At 35.4% G+C, this 17918-nt stretch overlaps 1 protein-coding gene across 1 annotated transcript in view; it reads left to right on the forward strand.

The window, feature by feature from the left end:
- Window positions 1–17918, forward strand: part of DMXL2 (Dmx-like 2) — a 115161-nt gene that overhangs the window by 68083 nt on the left and 29160 nt on the right. Inside the window, exons 16-22 of the mRNA XM_004687532.2 lie at window positions 1953–2072; window positions 5567–5794; window positions 7727–9403; window positions 11122–11232; window positions 13864–14033; window positions 17113–17210; window positions 17640–17805. Of these exons, the coding sequence (XP_004687589.1) occupies window positions 1953–2072; window positions 5567–5794; window positions 7727–9403; window positions 11122–11232; window positions 13864–14033; window positions 17113–17210; window positions 17640–17805 (2570 nt within the window). The remainder of the gene's footprint in view (window positions 1–1952; window positions 2073–5566; window positions 5795–7726; window positions 9404–11121; window positions 11233–13863; window positions 14034–17112; window positions 17211–17639; window positions 17806–17918) is intronic.

Below are 17918 nucleotides of genomic sequence, written 5' to 3' on the forward strand. Positions count from 1 at the left end.
GGGGAACAGAACAGGCAGATTGACAAAAAGTACACTGCTGAGGGGAGCAGTGGGGGGGTCAGGAGAGGTCTGCCGCACCATGTGGTCACCTCCAGGGCAGGTGGGAATCTAACTCATGCAGAAGTGGCTTTAGCTTCTCAGTGCAGTGCTTTAACCCCCTGTGCCACCAGGGAGGGCCTCCACCAGGTATTTTTAAAGTGACTTTCATGCATTTGTATTTATGAATAGAATCCTCAGAATTGTGTAATAACTGGTCCATCTTTACTTCATTCAGTTGTCTCAAAAATGTCTGGGTTGTTTAATTTGTTTGACTTTGTATATAAACAAAGCACACACATTGCATGTCATTTGTTTGAGTCTTTCAGTTTAAAGATGATCCTCCTTTATACTTTCTCTCCATGGCACTAATTTGTTTTATAGAATGATACTTTATAGAAAATTTTCTAATTGTTGTAATGTCATATAAACTTTTTTCCTGTAGAGTGCAAGTTGTTCTACAGACTCTATTAGATCCTATTTTGATTTCTAAGAGATAAGAAATTTCACATGTATTTCACATGTGTCAGTTCATCAAGAACATAATTTTAAGATGTTCCATTTCTTGTAATGCTAAAAATTTAGAAGGTTCAGGTGTGCCTACAAAGTGAACTTTGCTAATAATTTTTTACTTCATGGTTTCTTCTATTGACATTGCTGCATTAATCAACTATTGCAAAAGTATAATTTTTTATTTTTAAGTTCTCATTAGCTGAAAAAACATTTGTAAGGACAAATTTTCACATATCAATTGAAGTTATTAGCTACTTTGAAATAGTTATTTTTAGAAAGGGCAGGGTAAGTGTTATTTCTTTTTAACCGTTTAGAGGGAAGAGTTATGGTGAAGTTACTGCTAATGACTATTGATGAATTTTTGTTTTGATTCTCTTTTGAGTATCATTGTAAACTTATTTTTAAAAACCATTAATGAAGAAAATTATACATGCAAACAAATAATCAAATCACTCATGGATTGTTGTGTACTCACTGCTGTTTTTAATGCTCACATTTTCCTTTATTAGGCCAGTGAGGACCATTGGTCCTGAATCCTTCTGAAACAACCTCATTATCTTGAGAGGATACTTCCTTTCAGGAACAAGATGCCATGAGTCTTTCCGCCAAATTGTCCCTTTTGATGGGGCTTAATAGTTGAAACCTGCAATTTGAGTTCTGACCATGCTCATTACTCACTGAGTTGTTACGGGTTTTTATTTTTAAGCAAAGGTTTTGTTCTTTTGTGTTGATATCTCATTTGTATGTGAAAAATATAATTGTTAATAGGGAAGGTAATGTCTACAAATAATGTATTTTCATTAAAATAGAGGCTGAAGTGTCTGCTGTAGTTCACCCTTCCCAACCACTGCCTCTGTCCCCTAAGTCTTTTAATGCTATCGTCCTATAGGGAAAGACAGATAATTATGTCCTCCGTTTAGTTGCCAACTTTCCAGATAAGGCATTAGTACCCTGTTACTTTGGGGCATTGTGGGGCTGATTTATGCTGTTGTGCTCTTTCTCCCTCTTTTCTCTGTCTGTCTCCTGTCCTTCTCCTTCCATCACTTCCTTCTATTCCTTTTTGTCTTTACTTTTTTTCTTATGTGCCCTTTCTCTCGTGTTTTTATGAACTCTTGTTTTTTTTGTATTAATATTTTTATCAGTGCATTTTAATAGATTGCATGTTTATTTCTTGATGTTGAAGCTGTCCCATCTTGACCCAGAGGTCTCCCTTCATGTTTGCTCATGGGTACCTCTGAGGTAGCCTCACTGGTCTGTGATAGCTACTTAGTGCATGGCACAAAAGTCATATAAAACTATCCCTAAGTGTCTGGACAGGTCTCCTAACTTGTGTACATAGAGGTTTTTAAAAAATAACCCTTTAGGAAAATACTAATTTACATATCCACTTCTTTTGAAAATAGGATATCGCCCACCACCATTTTCAGAAAAGTTCTTTCTAGTAGTTATTGAAAAGGACACCAATAATTACTCTATTCTTCATATGTGGCACCTGCATCTTAAATCTGTACAGGCATGTTTAGGTGAGTAATTATATTACAGATATTTGGACTTGTCTTGTGAAATAAATTAATCTTACTGAATATACTTTAGGTTGGTTAATTCTTTAAAATGAGGATCCAGTAAACGATAAGTTGAGTTGCTGTAGTTTGCATATGCCAGACTTTTAATACAAGGTCATTAATTGGTAGTGAAATATGTCAAAATAGCACATTAGAGATATTGAGGGAATAAAAGTTTGATAGATTTACTTTGCTACTTTTTGTTGAATACTATTACAACTTTTAGATACTGTGCCTCTAAAAATCAATTTTGCCTTTGAAATAATTGCCATTTTGTGCTGTTCAGTGCACATTACCATCTGTTCTTGGGCATTCATTTATTTTTCTGAGATTTCTTTGTATCTTGATTAACTTTTCTGTCCTCCATTTCTTAGAATTTAGCTATCATGGTAATTTGAACTCTGTACCTGATAGGAAGAGAAGATACCCTATGTTTTTGTGGTTAGATTTTTGAAATTTGTTCTTAGTGGTGAAATATTCCCTTGGGAATTCAAGATGCTGTGTGTTGCATTTTTCTGTCTGCACATTTTGTTGCTTTTCTATTTTCTATTTTTCAAGTGGATCTTCCACTTTTCCTGCAAATGGCATTGTATTTTTTTTTTTAACTTTTTCTGCCTTAGATGTTTCAGGACCTTGTATGTTGAGGAGAACTGATTTGTAGCTAGCTGCTGAGTCTTTGCTTAAGCGAGGAGCTGAGGTGTCCAGTTACTGGTGAGAGTTGATGTGTGTTAGCTGGCTTGTGTTTGTAGACCACTGATAATCCTCCTCCCTGGGTTTCCAGACACACGTCTGTACAGTCTACGCCTTGAATAGGTCACATGATCAACACTAGCTCTAGGGCGTAGGAGAAGGGAGCACGCAGTGCAGCACTCTGTCCTCTTGACGGGGAATTCTGCCCACCTGACAGCCCCAGCTCATCCATGCCCTTGTACCCTTAGTTAAACGTGCACTTCCACACTTGTCAGCACCCCTCTTTCCACGACTACCAGGCAAATGTGGGCACACATCTTCAAGGTTTACAGTAAAGAAACAATTATTTCAAACTGACACTGAATAACCATTAATTCAGTAAAACTGTCAGTTTAAAATAGAGCTTCTGCTCTAGGACAGTTTTGAGGTGGCTTTCTCCACCCACCTAATGTGTTAAGGAGTTGAGTCTCCTCATTGTGTCTTCTAATTTTGTCAGTACTGGTCTCGGATGTCCAAGAGCTGCTTAATATTGCCCCAACTCATGGAACCATTTGGGTCAAGTGTTCCTTGGACTACTTTCAGATTATCCTCCTGAGAATGAAGCTGGGCACTTTCTCTGGTGCCATCTTTCTCTGAAACTTAATACGGTTCATTCCAGAGATGGCAGAACTTCAGAGCCTGTCTCAGTGTAGGATCCAGACCAAGATTTCATTATTTCTGGTGATTTTATAACTTGGCTGGTTTTATGCACATTTAATACAATGAACTAATAGGTCTCTTATTTGTTCCCTCTGCAATCACTATCACATAACTGTGTAAGTAGCACTTCTGACTGCTACAGGCTAGTGTGAAAAGAGCCAAATGAGTCAGTAGAACCTTTACTTTTACCTAGTTGAACCTAATATTGATGCAGCAGGGTCCCAAAAGTTCTTTTGAAGTCTTTGGAGTTAATTCTTGGAGTTATATGCTGTTTGAGAGTTCATTTGTAGAAGGATCCAAAACCAGCTATTCAGAAAGAAAATCCTAACTCACCAGAGAACGAAGTTTTTTGTTTTTTTTTTGTTTGTTTTCTTTTTTTTTTTCCAGAGTGGAATAAAGAGCCAGGAATGGTCTGAAGAGTTTAATAGGTGTAATAGCATATTCTTGTGATAGGACAGAAATTATGTGATTCTATCTGTCCCCACTGCTTTTGAGAGAAATTTCCACTGCCATTACAGGGCTAGAGTTGCTTGTTTTTTGTTATAGTGGCAACTAACAGTAGGATAGTAGGGGCAAGCAACTAATATGCTGCCTTTAACATGACAGAAAACACTTGTCTTTTGGCTCTAACATTTGCAGCAGGTTTAATGTATTGCCATTGTCAGCTAATGCTTGGCTTTATCAATATATTGAAAATTCTAGTAAGAGGATGAAATGATAAGCCTGAGTTTAGGTGGTAAGGAATATGTTGAGTGTCTTCTAAAGTGCCTTATATTGAGAGAGATGTGTTATAAATGTGAACTAATTTTTATCCATTGTTTGCTAGTGGAATAATAACTTGACCAAGTCCTACATCTAGCTTGTCACAGAACCAAGTTTCAGAATCAGGTCTTCCTGACTCTGAAGCCTTTGCTATTTTCCCTGTTCTTTCTTTCTTTCTTAGCATGAGCTATACATTAGAAAATTACATGTCTTGCATAGGGAGAAATGATGTAGCTTGCCCATATTTTCAGATGAGGAAATAGCCAGAATTGGTGAAATAGCTTGCTTGAGGAAAATATCTAGTTAGTGATAGAGCCAATAATAGTACTTGTGTCTTCTGATTACTGATTCAAATTCTACTCTTAATCCATTTTACAAAAAAAAATGTTTTCTTATTTTTTTATTGAGTGGCCTGCCATTGCCAAGTAGATTGACATAGTAATACCCACCAGAAACAAAAAGGGGTTGGTCATTATCTCTATATTCTGGTGCTTCTTGAGATGTACAAAACTTTAAAATATCATCTTTGCCCTCAATAAATTCATGTTCTAATGGGGGGAGACACACACACAAATACTTACATTTAATGCTAAGTATCCCTGATGTGTTGGAAAGACACAGATAAATGAATCTGTTTAGAGATCTATACTCCACATTTAAGATGAAAATCAAAATACTTTGGAAGAAGATCAAGGTCAATATGCTTTACAACTCCAGTCAACTAGTATTATCTTAAATTTCTTTCAACTTTTATTTTTTGTATGTATGCATTTGGAATCATTATCTTGTTTCAGTAATTAATAGTTAAGAGACTGGTATTTTTGTATATTCTTTGCCTTTGCTGTAATACAAAGGAAATCATTAAGCCTTCCAAGTTTTAATGTCTTAAGTGTGAAGAAGTCCATTTCTCAAAATCTGATTCATTATCTATCTGTTAAAGAAACACAATAAGCAACTGAATCAGAGTCTCTGTGGTCATACCAGGAATCATGTTAAAAAGTTCCTTAAGCTCATGATATGTTTTGAAAATAAGAGAAAGGTAAATTAGATCACCTACGATTTTTTTTTCCTAGCAATTAAATTTGGTGATTCTTCCCTGATGGTATCCCTGTTAATGGAATTGGTGATGCTAAAAGAATAAATTATTTTTAAAAGAAAAAAGCTTTATTAAGGTAACAAACAAATTTCTAAAATTGATCTTGTTTCCAAGAAACCGTATATCTTAAATAACAAAATATTATTCTAGCTCATGTATATGGTGATAATAGTAGTGTATTTCATAATTTTATAATTTATTTTCAAAGCTAAAGCCTCAGAGGGTATTTCATCAGAAAGTCTACTTTCCGTCCCTGGACATAAGAATGTAGATTCCTCTCCAGAAACAAGTTCTAGTGTGAGCCCCATGCCACATTCTTCATCAATTGCCAATCTTCAAACTGCTAGTAAACTTATTCTGAGTTCTAAACTGGTATATAGCCAACCTCTTGATCTCCCAGAAGGAGTTGAAGTAATAAGAGCAACACCTTCAGCAGGTAAGGTAACTTTAAGACCAGGTAATTTCAGCTCAGAGTGGTCTTGAATGGAAAAAATGGTTGAACTCTTCTGAAATATAGCTACCTTGACATTGAGATATTTAGCTCTGTTTAGAAACATGCCTTTGTTAGAATTTACTACAAGTATAATCAGCTTGACAGAAAATAGAGTAAACATATTTATTTATTTATTGAAATTTTAGAAATACTTATGCATACAAGAACTGGGGTACAGGCCAGAGGTGCAGGGGGTGAGAAGATTCACCAGAGACAGAGTGAGGAGCAGAACAGGCAGACTGACTGAAATTCACTGCTGAGGGGAGCAGTGGGTAAGACAGGAGAGGTCTGCTGCGCCATGTGGGTCAGCTCCCTGGCTGGAAATCGAACTTGTGCTGCAGTAGCGGCAGATAGTTCACCGTGCTGTGCTTCAAACCTGTTGCGTCACCAGGGAGGGACCAGAGTAAATATTTTAAGATGAGGTTTGCCCCTGTACTACAATTTAGGAATACTAATACACAATTAGGAATACTATGATAGTAAAATTGCAAGAAACAAATATGTTCATTTCTAGGCATTTACACTCTTTTTTTTTTTAAACTTTTTTATCCACATTGGGCTCAGTATGTCTCTTAGTATTTGAATAAGAGTTGGCATATACTTTGGGGAAAATTAACGTAGGATGTAAGACTGTAGCTTGACTTGCTTAGAATGATACTTCAACAAGGTTAATAAGGTAGTTTGGAGGGCAGCACTGGAAGCTGTATTTAAAATTATCTGTCACTGTGGAATTCTAATTGAAGAGTTCCTAGAGTGGTTTAGGGGGCTGAAATCTAATTGAAGAGTTCCTAGAGTGGTTTAGGGGGCTGAAATCTGAGGTTGAGCAAATGAATGCAATTGACAGTGAATGATTTTGAGTGTGAGGTGCTCTTATCCCTAAGCCAGGATTGAGTGCAGAGTGGGAAAGACCACATTAAGAGTTTACTTTGTGCTTTTGTGCCAGGTGCAGGTCTAAGTCAGTTTTTTGAATCCTTTATAAATTACTGGAATGGTTTGGGATATACTCAGTGTTTTTTGTAATTTATAGAAATCAACTACATTTTGCAGAGGTTTTTTAAAATGCGCTCAGATGCCGTATTTGACCACAACATTCCAAAGGAAGCACAGTAGTGACACTATCCCTGGTACTTAGCTGGGATGGGCACAGATGTGAAAGTCATTCTCTCGCTGTCAAGGTGTTGATGAAATTTGTTTTGATCCAAATCTTACTTGCTACTCCTTATATTATAGTTGACAGTAGATGGACTGTCTTAGTCTTTGACAGTAAGTCTTTAGTTAGAAAAAAATATGAGTGTAGTGAGCATATCTTAAAGCTGATGATAAGGGTGAGATCTAGCAATCTGTTTAGCTGAAAACGTTTGATAGTAAGGTTACATCTTGGATCTGAATTATTTGAAGACTGGATAGGGGCATTTGAGGGCAAATTAAAATGACTGCTTATGCATGTATGACACGAATGAAAAAAATAAGGAATGAAAGTCCAGTTAGGCATGATTTTTGGTAAATGCATATAAAAGTTACAACAGATAACAGATTTATTAAGGCTTAACTTGTTTCACTGCTTTTGAGTTTATTAATATTTACCTCATTGAAATTTAATTACCTAAAAAATAAGTGGTTTTTAGTGTGTGTTTTGATTTTATGCAATCTGAACTTCTATAACATTGTCCAGTGACACTTATTGTAGGACATTTATTAAGGAGGGGAATGCAGAATGCAGAATGATTCTGAAGGAAGTCATAGTGGCTTTGGATTTTTCACATTTAGAATTTGGTGATTAGTATATTATCTTGTGATAATATACTAATATATCTATATATATTATCTTGTGATAATATACTAATATATCTGACTGTCTGCTTTTTCATTTTTAAGGACATCTGAGTTCCTCTTCAATTTATCCAGTGTGCCTTGCTCCTTATTTAGTGGTTACAACTTGTTCTGACAATAAAGTACGCTTCTGGAAATGCAGTATGGAAACCAACCTACAATGTAAAAGTGATGAGAAGGAAACCTATCATTGGAGGAGATGGCCTCTGATGAATGATGAAGGAGAAGACAATAGCAGTACCGTGAGCATTGTGGGAAGACCAGTAGCTGTCAGCTGCTCATACACAGGTCGCCTTGCAGTGGCTTACAAACAACCTATTCAACACAATGGCTTTGTCTCTAAGGAATTTTCCATGCACGTTTGCATATTTGAATGTGAATCTACAGGAGGGTCAGAATGGGTTCTAGAACAGACAATTCATCTTGATGATTTAGTGACTGTTGGGAGTGTACTTGATTCAAGGATCAGCGTTGACAGTAATCTATTTGTGTATAGCAAATCAGATGCATTTTTAAGCAAGGATAAATATCTCATTCCAAATATTAAGCATTTAGTACATTTGGACTGGGTATCAAAAGAAGATGGTTCCCACATACTCACAGTAGGAGTCGGTGCTAATATTTTCATGTATGGAAGGCTTTCAGGAATTGTGACTGAGCAAATCAACAGTAAGGATGGAGTAGCTGTCATTACTTTGCCACTAGGTGGTAGTATCAAGCAAGGGGTTAGGTCAAGATGGGTCCTCCTTAGATCTATAGATTTAGTATCTTCTGTTGATGGTACACCTTCACTGCCTGTTTCTCTTTCCTGGGTAAGAGATGGGATCCTGGTGGTAGGAATGGACTGTGAAATGCATGTGTATGCACAGTGGAAGCATGCTGTCAAATTTGGAGACAATGAAGCTGTGAGTCCTGATGCAGAAGATACAGCGATACAAGATCATTCTGCCTTTAAGTCCAGTATGTTGTCAAGAAAAAGTATTGTCGAAGGAACAGCTAATGCAGATGATGTTTTTTGTTCACCAACCGTAGTTCAAGATGGTGGCTTATTTGAAGCTGCACATGTACTTTCCCCCACTCTTCCACAGTATCACCCAACTCAGCTGTTAGAATTGATGGATTTAGGGAAAGTTCGAAGGGCTAAAGCTATTCTCTCTCATTTAGTAAAATGTATTGCGGGTGAAGTTGCAATAGTAAGAGATGCTGAAGCTGGAGAAGGAACCAAGCGACATCTCTCTCGAACCATTAGTGTAAGTGGCAGTACTGCAAAGGACACAGTCACTGTCGGAAAAGATGGTACTCGAGATTACACTGAAATAGATTCTATTCCTCCATTACCACTACATGCATTGCTTGCTGCAGATCAAGATACAACCTACAGAATTTCAGAGGAAAGTAAAAAAATACCACAGAGCTTTGAAGATCATACCAAAAGTCAACCAGAAGATCAGTATTCAGACCTGTTCCAAATCCAGGCTATAACAACGGATGATATTGATTTAGAGCCAGAAAAGAGAGAAAATAAATCAAAAGTAATAAATCTTTCTCAGTATGGACCAGCTTACTTTGGCCAAGAACATGCCAGGGTACTTTCCAGTCATCTTATGCACTCAAGTCTCCCAGGACTTACCCGTCTGGAGCAAATGTTTCTTGTAGCTTTGGCAGATACAGTGGCTACTACCAGTACTGAGCTTGATGAAAACAGAGATAAGAGTTACTCAGGTAATGTTCTCATTAAAAATCTATAAAATTAATCATTACTCCATCTTATTAGAATGACCTGTTGGAATATATAAGGTAATGGTGGTGATGATAAATGATGGTTTTAACAAAGCAAACCAAAAATTATTGATCATTTTCTCAGTAACTGCCATGGAGGAGTGAACAACTAAGGTGTTTTATGTACGTTATTGTATTTAATTACCATATTATATTTGACTTATGAACTGAAGACCTTAGCCCTAAGGAAGATTGGGTTACTTTTCTAAGATTACACAAGTATTAAATGGCAGGACTGGGGTTCATATGTATGTAAATCATTGCCTCCAAAGCTGTATTCTTTTAGTTACTTTGTAAGCTTTCAAAATTTGAGGAAAAAAGACTGTGCCTTAAAACCATCTGCAACATATCTCTTCATAGAGGTTTATACCCTTGCTATTGCTCTCTAAAGATTTCAAGTTTAAATAACCTTAGAGAGTTTTGCCTCAGGTCTATCTTCTAACAATGTTTAAAAGAAAATTCCAATCATTACAAAGTTGTCTGTAATGAAGGAAGAGTCTCCAGGATAGGCTGAAAGTCTTTATTGCAAACATGAGTTGTTCTCTGGACATGAAGAAAGCAGTTAGATCACAATCCACAAAAAATAGTTTAGTATATCTGATACAAAACTTTTATTTCCTCTGTGTAGAATGTTTTTCTTTCATAGTATTTGCATGACTAATTTGCTTCAAATTTCTGATGAAGTATTATATTAATGGAAAGTTCCTCCCTGCACACACTACATAAAATAGAACCTCTTACTCCAGCACTCCCTTTTCTTCCAATCCTGCTTTATTTCTCTCCATGACATCAATTTCCTCTAGACACATTGTGTATTGTTTGTCTCTGTCTTCTAAAATTTAAGATTCATGAGAGTTGGAACTTTATTCACTGAAAAATCTCCAGTGTCTACTCCCCCACATGTAGTAAGTTTATGGTTAATATGTTGACTCCATTAATGAATGAATGGTTTATGAATATAGTTGATATGAGGCAGAACTGGAACTTGAAGTTTTTGACAATTATTTTTGACTTCTTTTTCTTCTAGAAAATATAATTTGATTTGACAGTTTGGGTTTTTCCTGAGTAGCAGTTACTGCTCTAGGTGCTATTAATATTTCTGCCTTACTTTATTTGATAGTAGCTATAATTTTGATTAAATTTGACATAATTTCATACTACTGTTCAACTTATAACAATGTAAATTTGTGGAATCAAATTTCAGATCTTTAGTATTACTATATTTCATTTGTACTAACCAGCTCAGCAAACATTAACTATTTAATAATTCCACAGATTACTTTAGTTATGTAATTCCTATTTTTAAATTTCACCTGAACTCATATAGGAGACATTTTTTTCAATTGTACATAGTATACTTTAGTGTATTCTTAATTGGATATTAAGATTTCATTGCTTTATATTTATTTTGAGTAAATAACAGATACTATTGTCACCTATACTAGTAGTTACTTTCCCTAATTATTTTCATATAGGAGTCTTACTATTCCATGTTTTTTTAGTAAAGATTTTTTTAATAAAGATACTAAATATCCATGAAGGAATACACTAAAATCCAGCTCTGATATAAATTATTACTGAATTCAGTGTTTAGTTTCTAACCTTTTATTGGCTTGTCGCCTCATATATTTGTTTTTCCTAAATTTACTTTCTGTTTACAGGAAGAGACACATTAGATGAGTGTGGTTTAAGATATTTGTTAGCTATGCGGTTGCACACATGCCTTTTGACATCACTACCTCCTTTATACCGAGTACAGCTACTTCATCAAGGTATTTAAATTCTTTGCAAAGTTTTACTTAGTACTGAAGTGGTTGGTATATATTCTTATATGAGCATTTGGTAAGTCATTCTATGTGTACCCATTCTTGGACTGTATTTTTTTTCATTTTGAACTCTTAACTGTAGTGAAAGTCCTTATCACATAGTTTATAAATATTGATATATCTGATTATTTCCTCATGTTAGTTTCTAGCAGTGAGATCATTGAGTCTAAGTCCACAATTTCTTGTTTTTTCTTCTTGATTTTTAATTGAGATACTTGGATACCCTCATCTGGCATTACCATTGTTAAGTATATGAGTTAACTCTTTACAAGTATTGCCACAGTCAGAGATTGTTCACTTATGTTACCAGAACAATGTGTGCTGATGCCAACCCATTGCCAACATTTGATATTCCCCTGGTAACTAGTCTATGCCAGTTGAGTATGTTTGAAAAAAAAATGGTACCTCAATGATTTTTTAAACTTTAGATTTAGATTTAACTGAATGGTTAAATCACTTAATGACGATTGCCCAGGGACACGGAAAACATCTCAGATTTCTGAAGTTTTGTCAGATTCCATTATTCATTTCACTACAGTTAAAACATTGGAGATGAACAGCAACTACTATCGGATAGTGGTTCTGGAAATGGTTTTCAGGGAAAAGTTAGTAGTCAGCATATAGATAAACAAACTAAGAAGAACAGAGACAAATTCCAAAGAAAACCCTGGCATTGGTAGGAAAATAAAAATAAGTGCATTCTGGTGCCCCATTCTTTTTCTTCCCAGTGCCTTTCTCAGCTCTGCTAGTTTGGCTTCCAGGCACTTACACTGTTCTTTTACACTTTCTTTCTGACCCTAGTTCCCCCGACATGCTTATATATATTTTTGTTTCCTCTTAATCATATAAAAAACAAACCAAATTTCATTTGAGTATAGAATGCAATATATTTTATATTCATTTATATTTATGTAAATTTCATGTCATCAACGAATTTGCTTTGTATTGTGTAATTTCTAACACAAAGAATCAGTTATTTGATGTAATTATTTCTTAAATCATACAAATATATAGTGATAAAATTAACCTTCCCTCTAGGTTCTAGAAAAATACAAATTGATGTTACTAAATCTTACCCGTTTTTTCTTAAACTTATAGTGGCAGTAAAGGTTCGGTATATTGATTTTGTGGTATGTCAAACATAATTTTGTAAATGTTAGCAAGGGGAAATTTTTTAAAAAAAGATTTATGCAGGCTGATACCTGCAGCTGTGTACTTCGACAATTGCCGTTCTGCTCCCCACTGTCTCTGGTGAATCCTCTCACCTTCCCAGCACCTCTGGCCTACACTCCAGTTTTTGAATGCATAAATATAAATATTTAAAAGAAAAGATTTATTTATTTATGCATACAGAACTAGTGTACAGGCCAGAGGTGCAGGTGCAGTGAGAGGATTCACCAGAGACTGAGTGGGGAGTAGAACAGGCAGATCCACTGAAACACTGTTGAAGGGAGCAGCGGGCTATGCAGGAGAGGTCTGCTGCACCATGTGGGTCAGCTCCCTGGCTGCTGTGACTTAACCCCTTGTGCCACCAGGGAGACCAAGTAAGGGGAAATTTTTAAAACCAGAGTATTTTTCAAAATGGTCTTAATAGATTTTCTTTCTATACTTTCTGAAATGTCTATTGTGAAGCAGTAATTATTAGTTGCTTTAAAGCACATAGGAAACAATATATAACAGTTGTAAACAGAAAAAAATATATGTATAGTAAGGATGACCTTACAGCTTTGAGAGGTCTCTGTTGTAACTTGACTATCACTGACCTCATTCATATATGGTGGCTTCTTTGGATAATCTCATTTCTTCCTAGGTGTCTCTGGTTTTTCCCAGCATTCTCATTGTCTGCCAACATTGGAACTCCCTTCCCTCATTGCTCCTCTTCAATTCTTGTGTGTGGAGCTTTATAAAATGTTTACTAAACTGGTAATAAATTCATTGTACTCCCCAAACTGATGGTGTCACTAAATTCATTTTGTTGCCTATAAATACAGTTCAGATCTCTGTCACACTCTTTCTACCATGGCAAAAAAGACTTTGCCTTATACCACCAGCAGCGAGCTGATGTGCCTTTTAACCCAAGGCACTAGATGGGTGGAATGTGCTCCTGTTATTGACTGGAACTCTCGTAAACTTCAGAGCTTGCTTTTAAGTGATGCTTAGGTTTTGGCCAGAGGAAAGAATGGGACCATTCTTGGCATTCTGTGCTGAAGGGTGTGTGCACAAACCAGTGGCACTGTGACAGCACCAAGCATGCAGGCAGGTATGGTGTGTGCACGCGCAAATGGCTTGGCCTTCAAATAACTTTCTAAGGATTAAGTTTTAGGATCTGTATCTCCTCAGGGAAGAAAAGCAAATACATTTGGGGAACAGACAGATTTTGATTTCATGTATCTTGTCACTAATCTTGTATTTGGGAACTGATAGTATAAAATACTGAATGATAAAAGACTTCCTTCAATCTTTTTTTCCCATGCTTAAAAATTCTCTTCAGAAACAACAAATACATGACTTAAAAAAAAATTGTTCTTGGTTTTTGGGATGTAATTTGGAAGTTACTATTTTGTATTTTTAATTTAGGTGTGTCTACATGCCATTTTGCCTGGGCTTTTCATTCTGAGGCTGAGGAAGAGCTGATCAATATGATTCCTGCAATTCAGAGAGGGGACCCACAGTGGTCTGAGTTAAGAGCTATGGGAATAGGTTGGTGGGTCAGGAATATTAATACTCTTCGAAGATGTATTGAAAAGGTAATGTCACTGAATTTTGATGCTAACAAATAGCCTTTTTGGTAAATGATAAAAGATGTTATATTGTTGGAAAATCTTTATTGGGGAATTTTGTATATCCTGAGGTATTGAGAATTTCAGTTGAGGTATGTCATAGCTTAAGAAAATCTAAATTTAAAAAGTACACTTAAGTTCTTGTCAGTTGTATAGATTACATAGAAAAATAATTCTTTTTATATAAGATATATCTGCATGACTAGGTTAATACATAGTAAAGTTCCTTTGCACACCTGAAATAAAATTCAGTAAGAAGGTTTTGAATTATGTGTCACTGATGAACATGTCTTTGGCAACAAATGAAACGTGCTGTAAATTTTTTAAAGACAGTTCTTTAGAAATCAGTTTTCTGGTAAATTTTCTTTTGAAAAAGTTTGATAGTAGAAGTTGAAGATTCTTTTCTGTAGCAGTGCTGCAGAAACTAATCATTAGTGAAGCCTGTATTGTGTGCCACATTTGGTCTTGGGTAACAGTTTAGATCTTACGACTCTTCAGCCCATGTTAGCATCTCCATGTTCCCTCATGGAATGAAAGCTTAGGCATCAGCTCACCATCATTTATAAATCTGTGCCCTTTGTCCTCTTTTAACAGGATTAGTAAAGTAGATTCGTCATTTTTTGGTTACTTTTAGAAATTCATTGCAGTTTTTTTGAAGTACAATTAAGGGTACTATCCTTGTAAAGATGAACTTATTTTTCCTAAGGATGCAGAAATCCTTCTTGATTTTATTCCTCTCTAAGAGTACTCATATTTTGATGACAGCAGAATTACTTAGCAAATTTATTTAAAACGTATATCCCTCAGTTCTATACACAAATGTGTTTATTTGGTAGGTTGGATGTAGTAGGGCTGTGGCGTCTTCCTCTTGGTCAGTGTTTTGTAGTTCTGGTGAAGGTCACAGTCCTCAGAGCTCACAGTTTGAAATGTGAGTGTAAGTGTCACTTTTCTACTACTATGTTTAAGACAGTCAACATGTCATTACTTTAGTCTCAGAATGGGCACAAACATAAGAGGGAATTTGTTCTCACACCAACTAAGAAATCTAGTTCGGTGTGTAGGGCAAAGTTAATTGTTATAGATTATAAATAACACAGTAAAATTTTTATTTTTTAAATTTTATAATAGTTTATTTTTACATATTTTTGTGCATTTTTCCATCTCATTTGCAATCCCCTTCGGTTTCTCATCACCAAATCACCCATGTGCCATCACCATAGTCCAATGCATTTCCCTCCCCCCACTGTTTTTGATCCCATTCCCCCCTCCAGCCCCACAAAATGTCTTTGGTATATAGCTGTTCATCATTATCATTATTTTCTCTCCTGTTCCATAACATAGTAAAATTTTTATTTTATTAGGCAGTGGAAAAAAATATTATGTGAAATGGTTCAGGTGTTGCCTACAAAGATCTCTAATTTCTTATCAAAAGTGGGTTGTGCCTTTATGATTTCTGACGTATACATAGGATTTATTTCTGTAGGTAATTTATTAAAATAAAACCAGTAACATAAATGTTTTACCTTGAACTATGTTATAAATCTGAGTAGGAACAGAAATTTCTCTGAAATTATTTAACACTGTTAAGCATTAGTTTAAATGATAAAGAGAAAATACTAATTTTGAAGAAAGGAAGAGGAGTGAGTATTGAGTCTAGAATTTTCATAATGTGATATTTAGATGCTGTTCCCAACTCTCCCATGCCTCTTTTAGCTGCTTCACTGTCAGCAACAGTCAGTGTGAGCGAAGAAGAAATCCACTGGGTTTTTTTGTTATGCCTCTAAACTAGTGGTTTGCAGAAGTTATCTCAGTATCATTGGGGATTAGGATCTGTTTGATATGGTATTATGTTCCTAATAACATGGTTACATACAACAATGTTACTGGCTTAGATCAGCATCTGGTTATATGACACAAAGGAAGTTATCAGTGAATTATGTGTTCATTAATATTTTTCCTTACAAATTTCTAAGAATAAAGATGTCTAAAACCTTGAAAATTATGAAAGTTTAACTTTGTGTATTTTAATTATATGCCAGAAATAATTTGTCCTTCAGAATTAAGATTTAATTGAAAATGACCAGAAAAATACCAGAACATTTTTGCATGTGTGTATAACTGGTATTGATTCACAGATGTCTGTGTCAATATGAGTAGAGAGCACTTAAGTTGTGAAATCACATATGTTGTAGAAGCTAGCATTTTAACTTTACAAAACGTTAAGAAAAGAAATATATTTAATTTTAAGGGAAAGTGTTACATATATTGAATATTCTGCTTTCTTGTTACCTATGTAAAAACTTTCAAAATTTTATTTTAATTGAAGTAATAGTGGTTTCCAGTATGATATAGGCTTCTGGGACACAGCTTTGTAAGTCCACATTTGTATATAAACTATAATCACCACCAAAAACCCAGTTTCCACCTCCTACCATGCAATTGATCCTTTTTATCTGATTTATCACCCCCTTCCCTCTTCCTTTCCCTCCCTCACCATTTGTTGTTATAATCTAAGAGTCTGTTTTAGTTTTGTTTGTACACTTACTTTGTTTCATTATTTTCCACATATGAGTGAAACTGTGTTAAGTTTATTTCACTTAACACAGTGCCAGATAGGTTCATCCATGTTATACAAATGGCAAGATATTTTGTAAGACAGTATTATTGCTGCCCTAGGTCCTTTTTCCACCCCTTACTGTGTGACCTTAAGCCATTCACTTATGCCCTCTGTGTCTGTTGCCTCAGATATAAAATGGGCATGTTATATAATAGTACATCATGATTTTTGTGTTGATTCAATAAGATGAATGAAATTGGCTTAGGTTGGTGCCCAGTGAGTTGTGCCCAGTCAGTGAGTGATAATGTTACTGTTCTAATTATAATTACTGGCCTGTGAGTGGGTGTCTCTAGGAATACCTACCTCTATGAGCTGCTGGAGATTGCAGAATCTCTGTAGTTTTCTGTCATGAAGTTTCTGGGAAAGTATTGTATTGGTTAATTGTTTGGGATTTTTTAATAAAATGATTAATATTTACTTACCATTAAGGTTGCCAAAGCTTCTTTTCAAAGGAACAGCGATGCCTTGGATGCTGCGTTATTCTACCTTTCAATGAAAAAGAAGGCAGTAGTGTGGGGTTTGTTTCGGTAAGTTGCCTCAACATTTTAATATCATTCAGAGAAGTGAAGATTGTGCTGCAAAGTGGAAGCCTAATGTTTTTCTATGTATTAGATGTATGAACTTGACAAATCAGCTGACTTCTTTGTGCCTTGATTTCTTTATAAGAAATTGGCAAAAATCATTTCATCTTAACTTTAATAAGAGTGGAATGTTACTTTAAAAAGTTGACAAAAACACTTTAGAAAATGAGCTCGTTTCCTGTTTATGTATATGTAAGACATTGTGAACCAACCTTTTTATGGAAGTGCAGAGAAGCTTGTTAATAATTCCATCTCACTGAAGTTATTGCTCATCTTGTAGATGGATGCTTAATATTTCTATTTTGTATATTTTGTGAAGAATTCTATTCTGTAAAGGGCCATTTTCACCACCGATGTTTGTGTTCTGGTTTGCAGGTCACAACATGATGAGAAAATGACAGCATTTTTCAGCCACAACTTTAATGAAGATAGGTGGCGTAAAGCTGCTTTGAAAAATGCTTTCTCTTTACTTGGAAAACAACGCTTTGAACAATCTGCTGCGTTTTTCTTGTTAGCAGGTTCATTGAAAGATGCCATAGAGGTATAAAAAAAGAAAACGTTCTATGAAATACTTGTAAAAGATTGAAAACCTGAAGAGGTTGTACAGGGGACTATAATTAATTGGCATGTTTGTATGGACAGGGACTAATGACA

This window comes from Condylura cristata, unplaced genomic scaffold (assembly GCF_000260355.1).
Source record: "Condylura cristata isolate star-nosed mole 26May11 unplaced genomic scaffold, ConCri1.0 scaffold00023, whole genome shotgun sequence".
Lineage (NCBI taxonomy): Eukaryota > Metazoa > Chordata > Mammalia > Eulipotyphla > Talpidae > Condylura > Condylura cristata.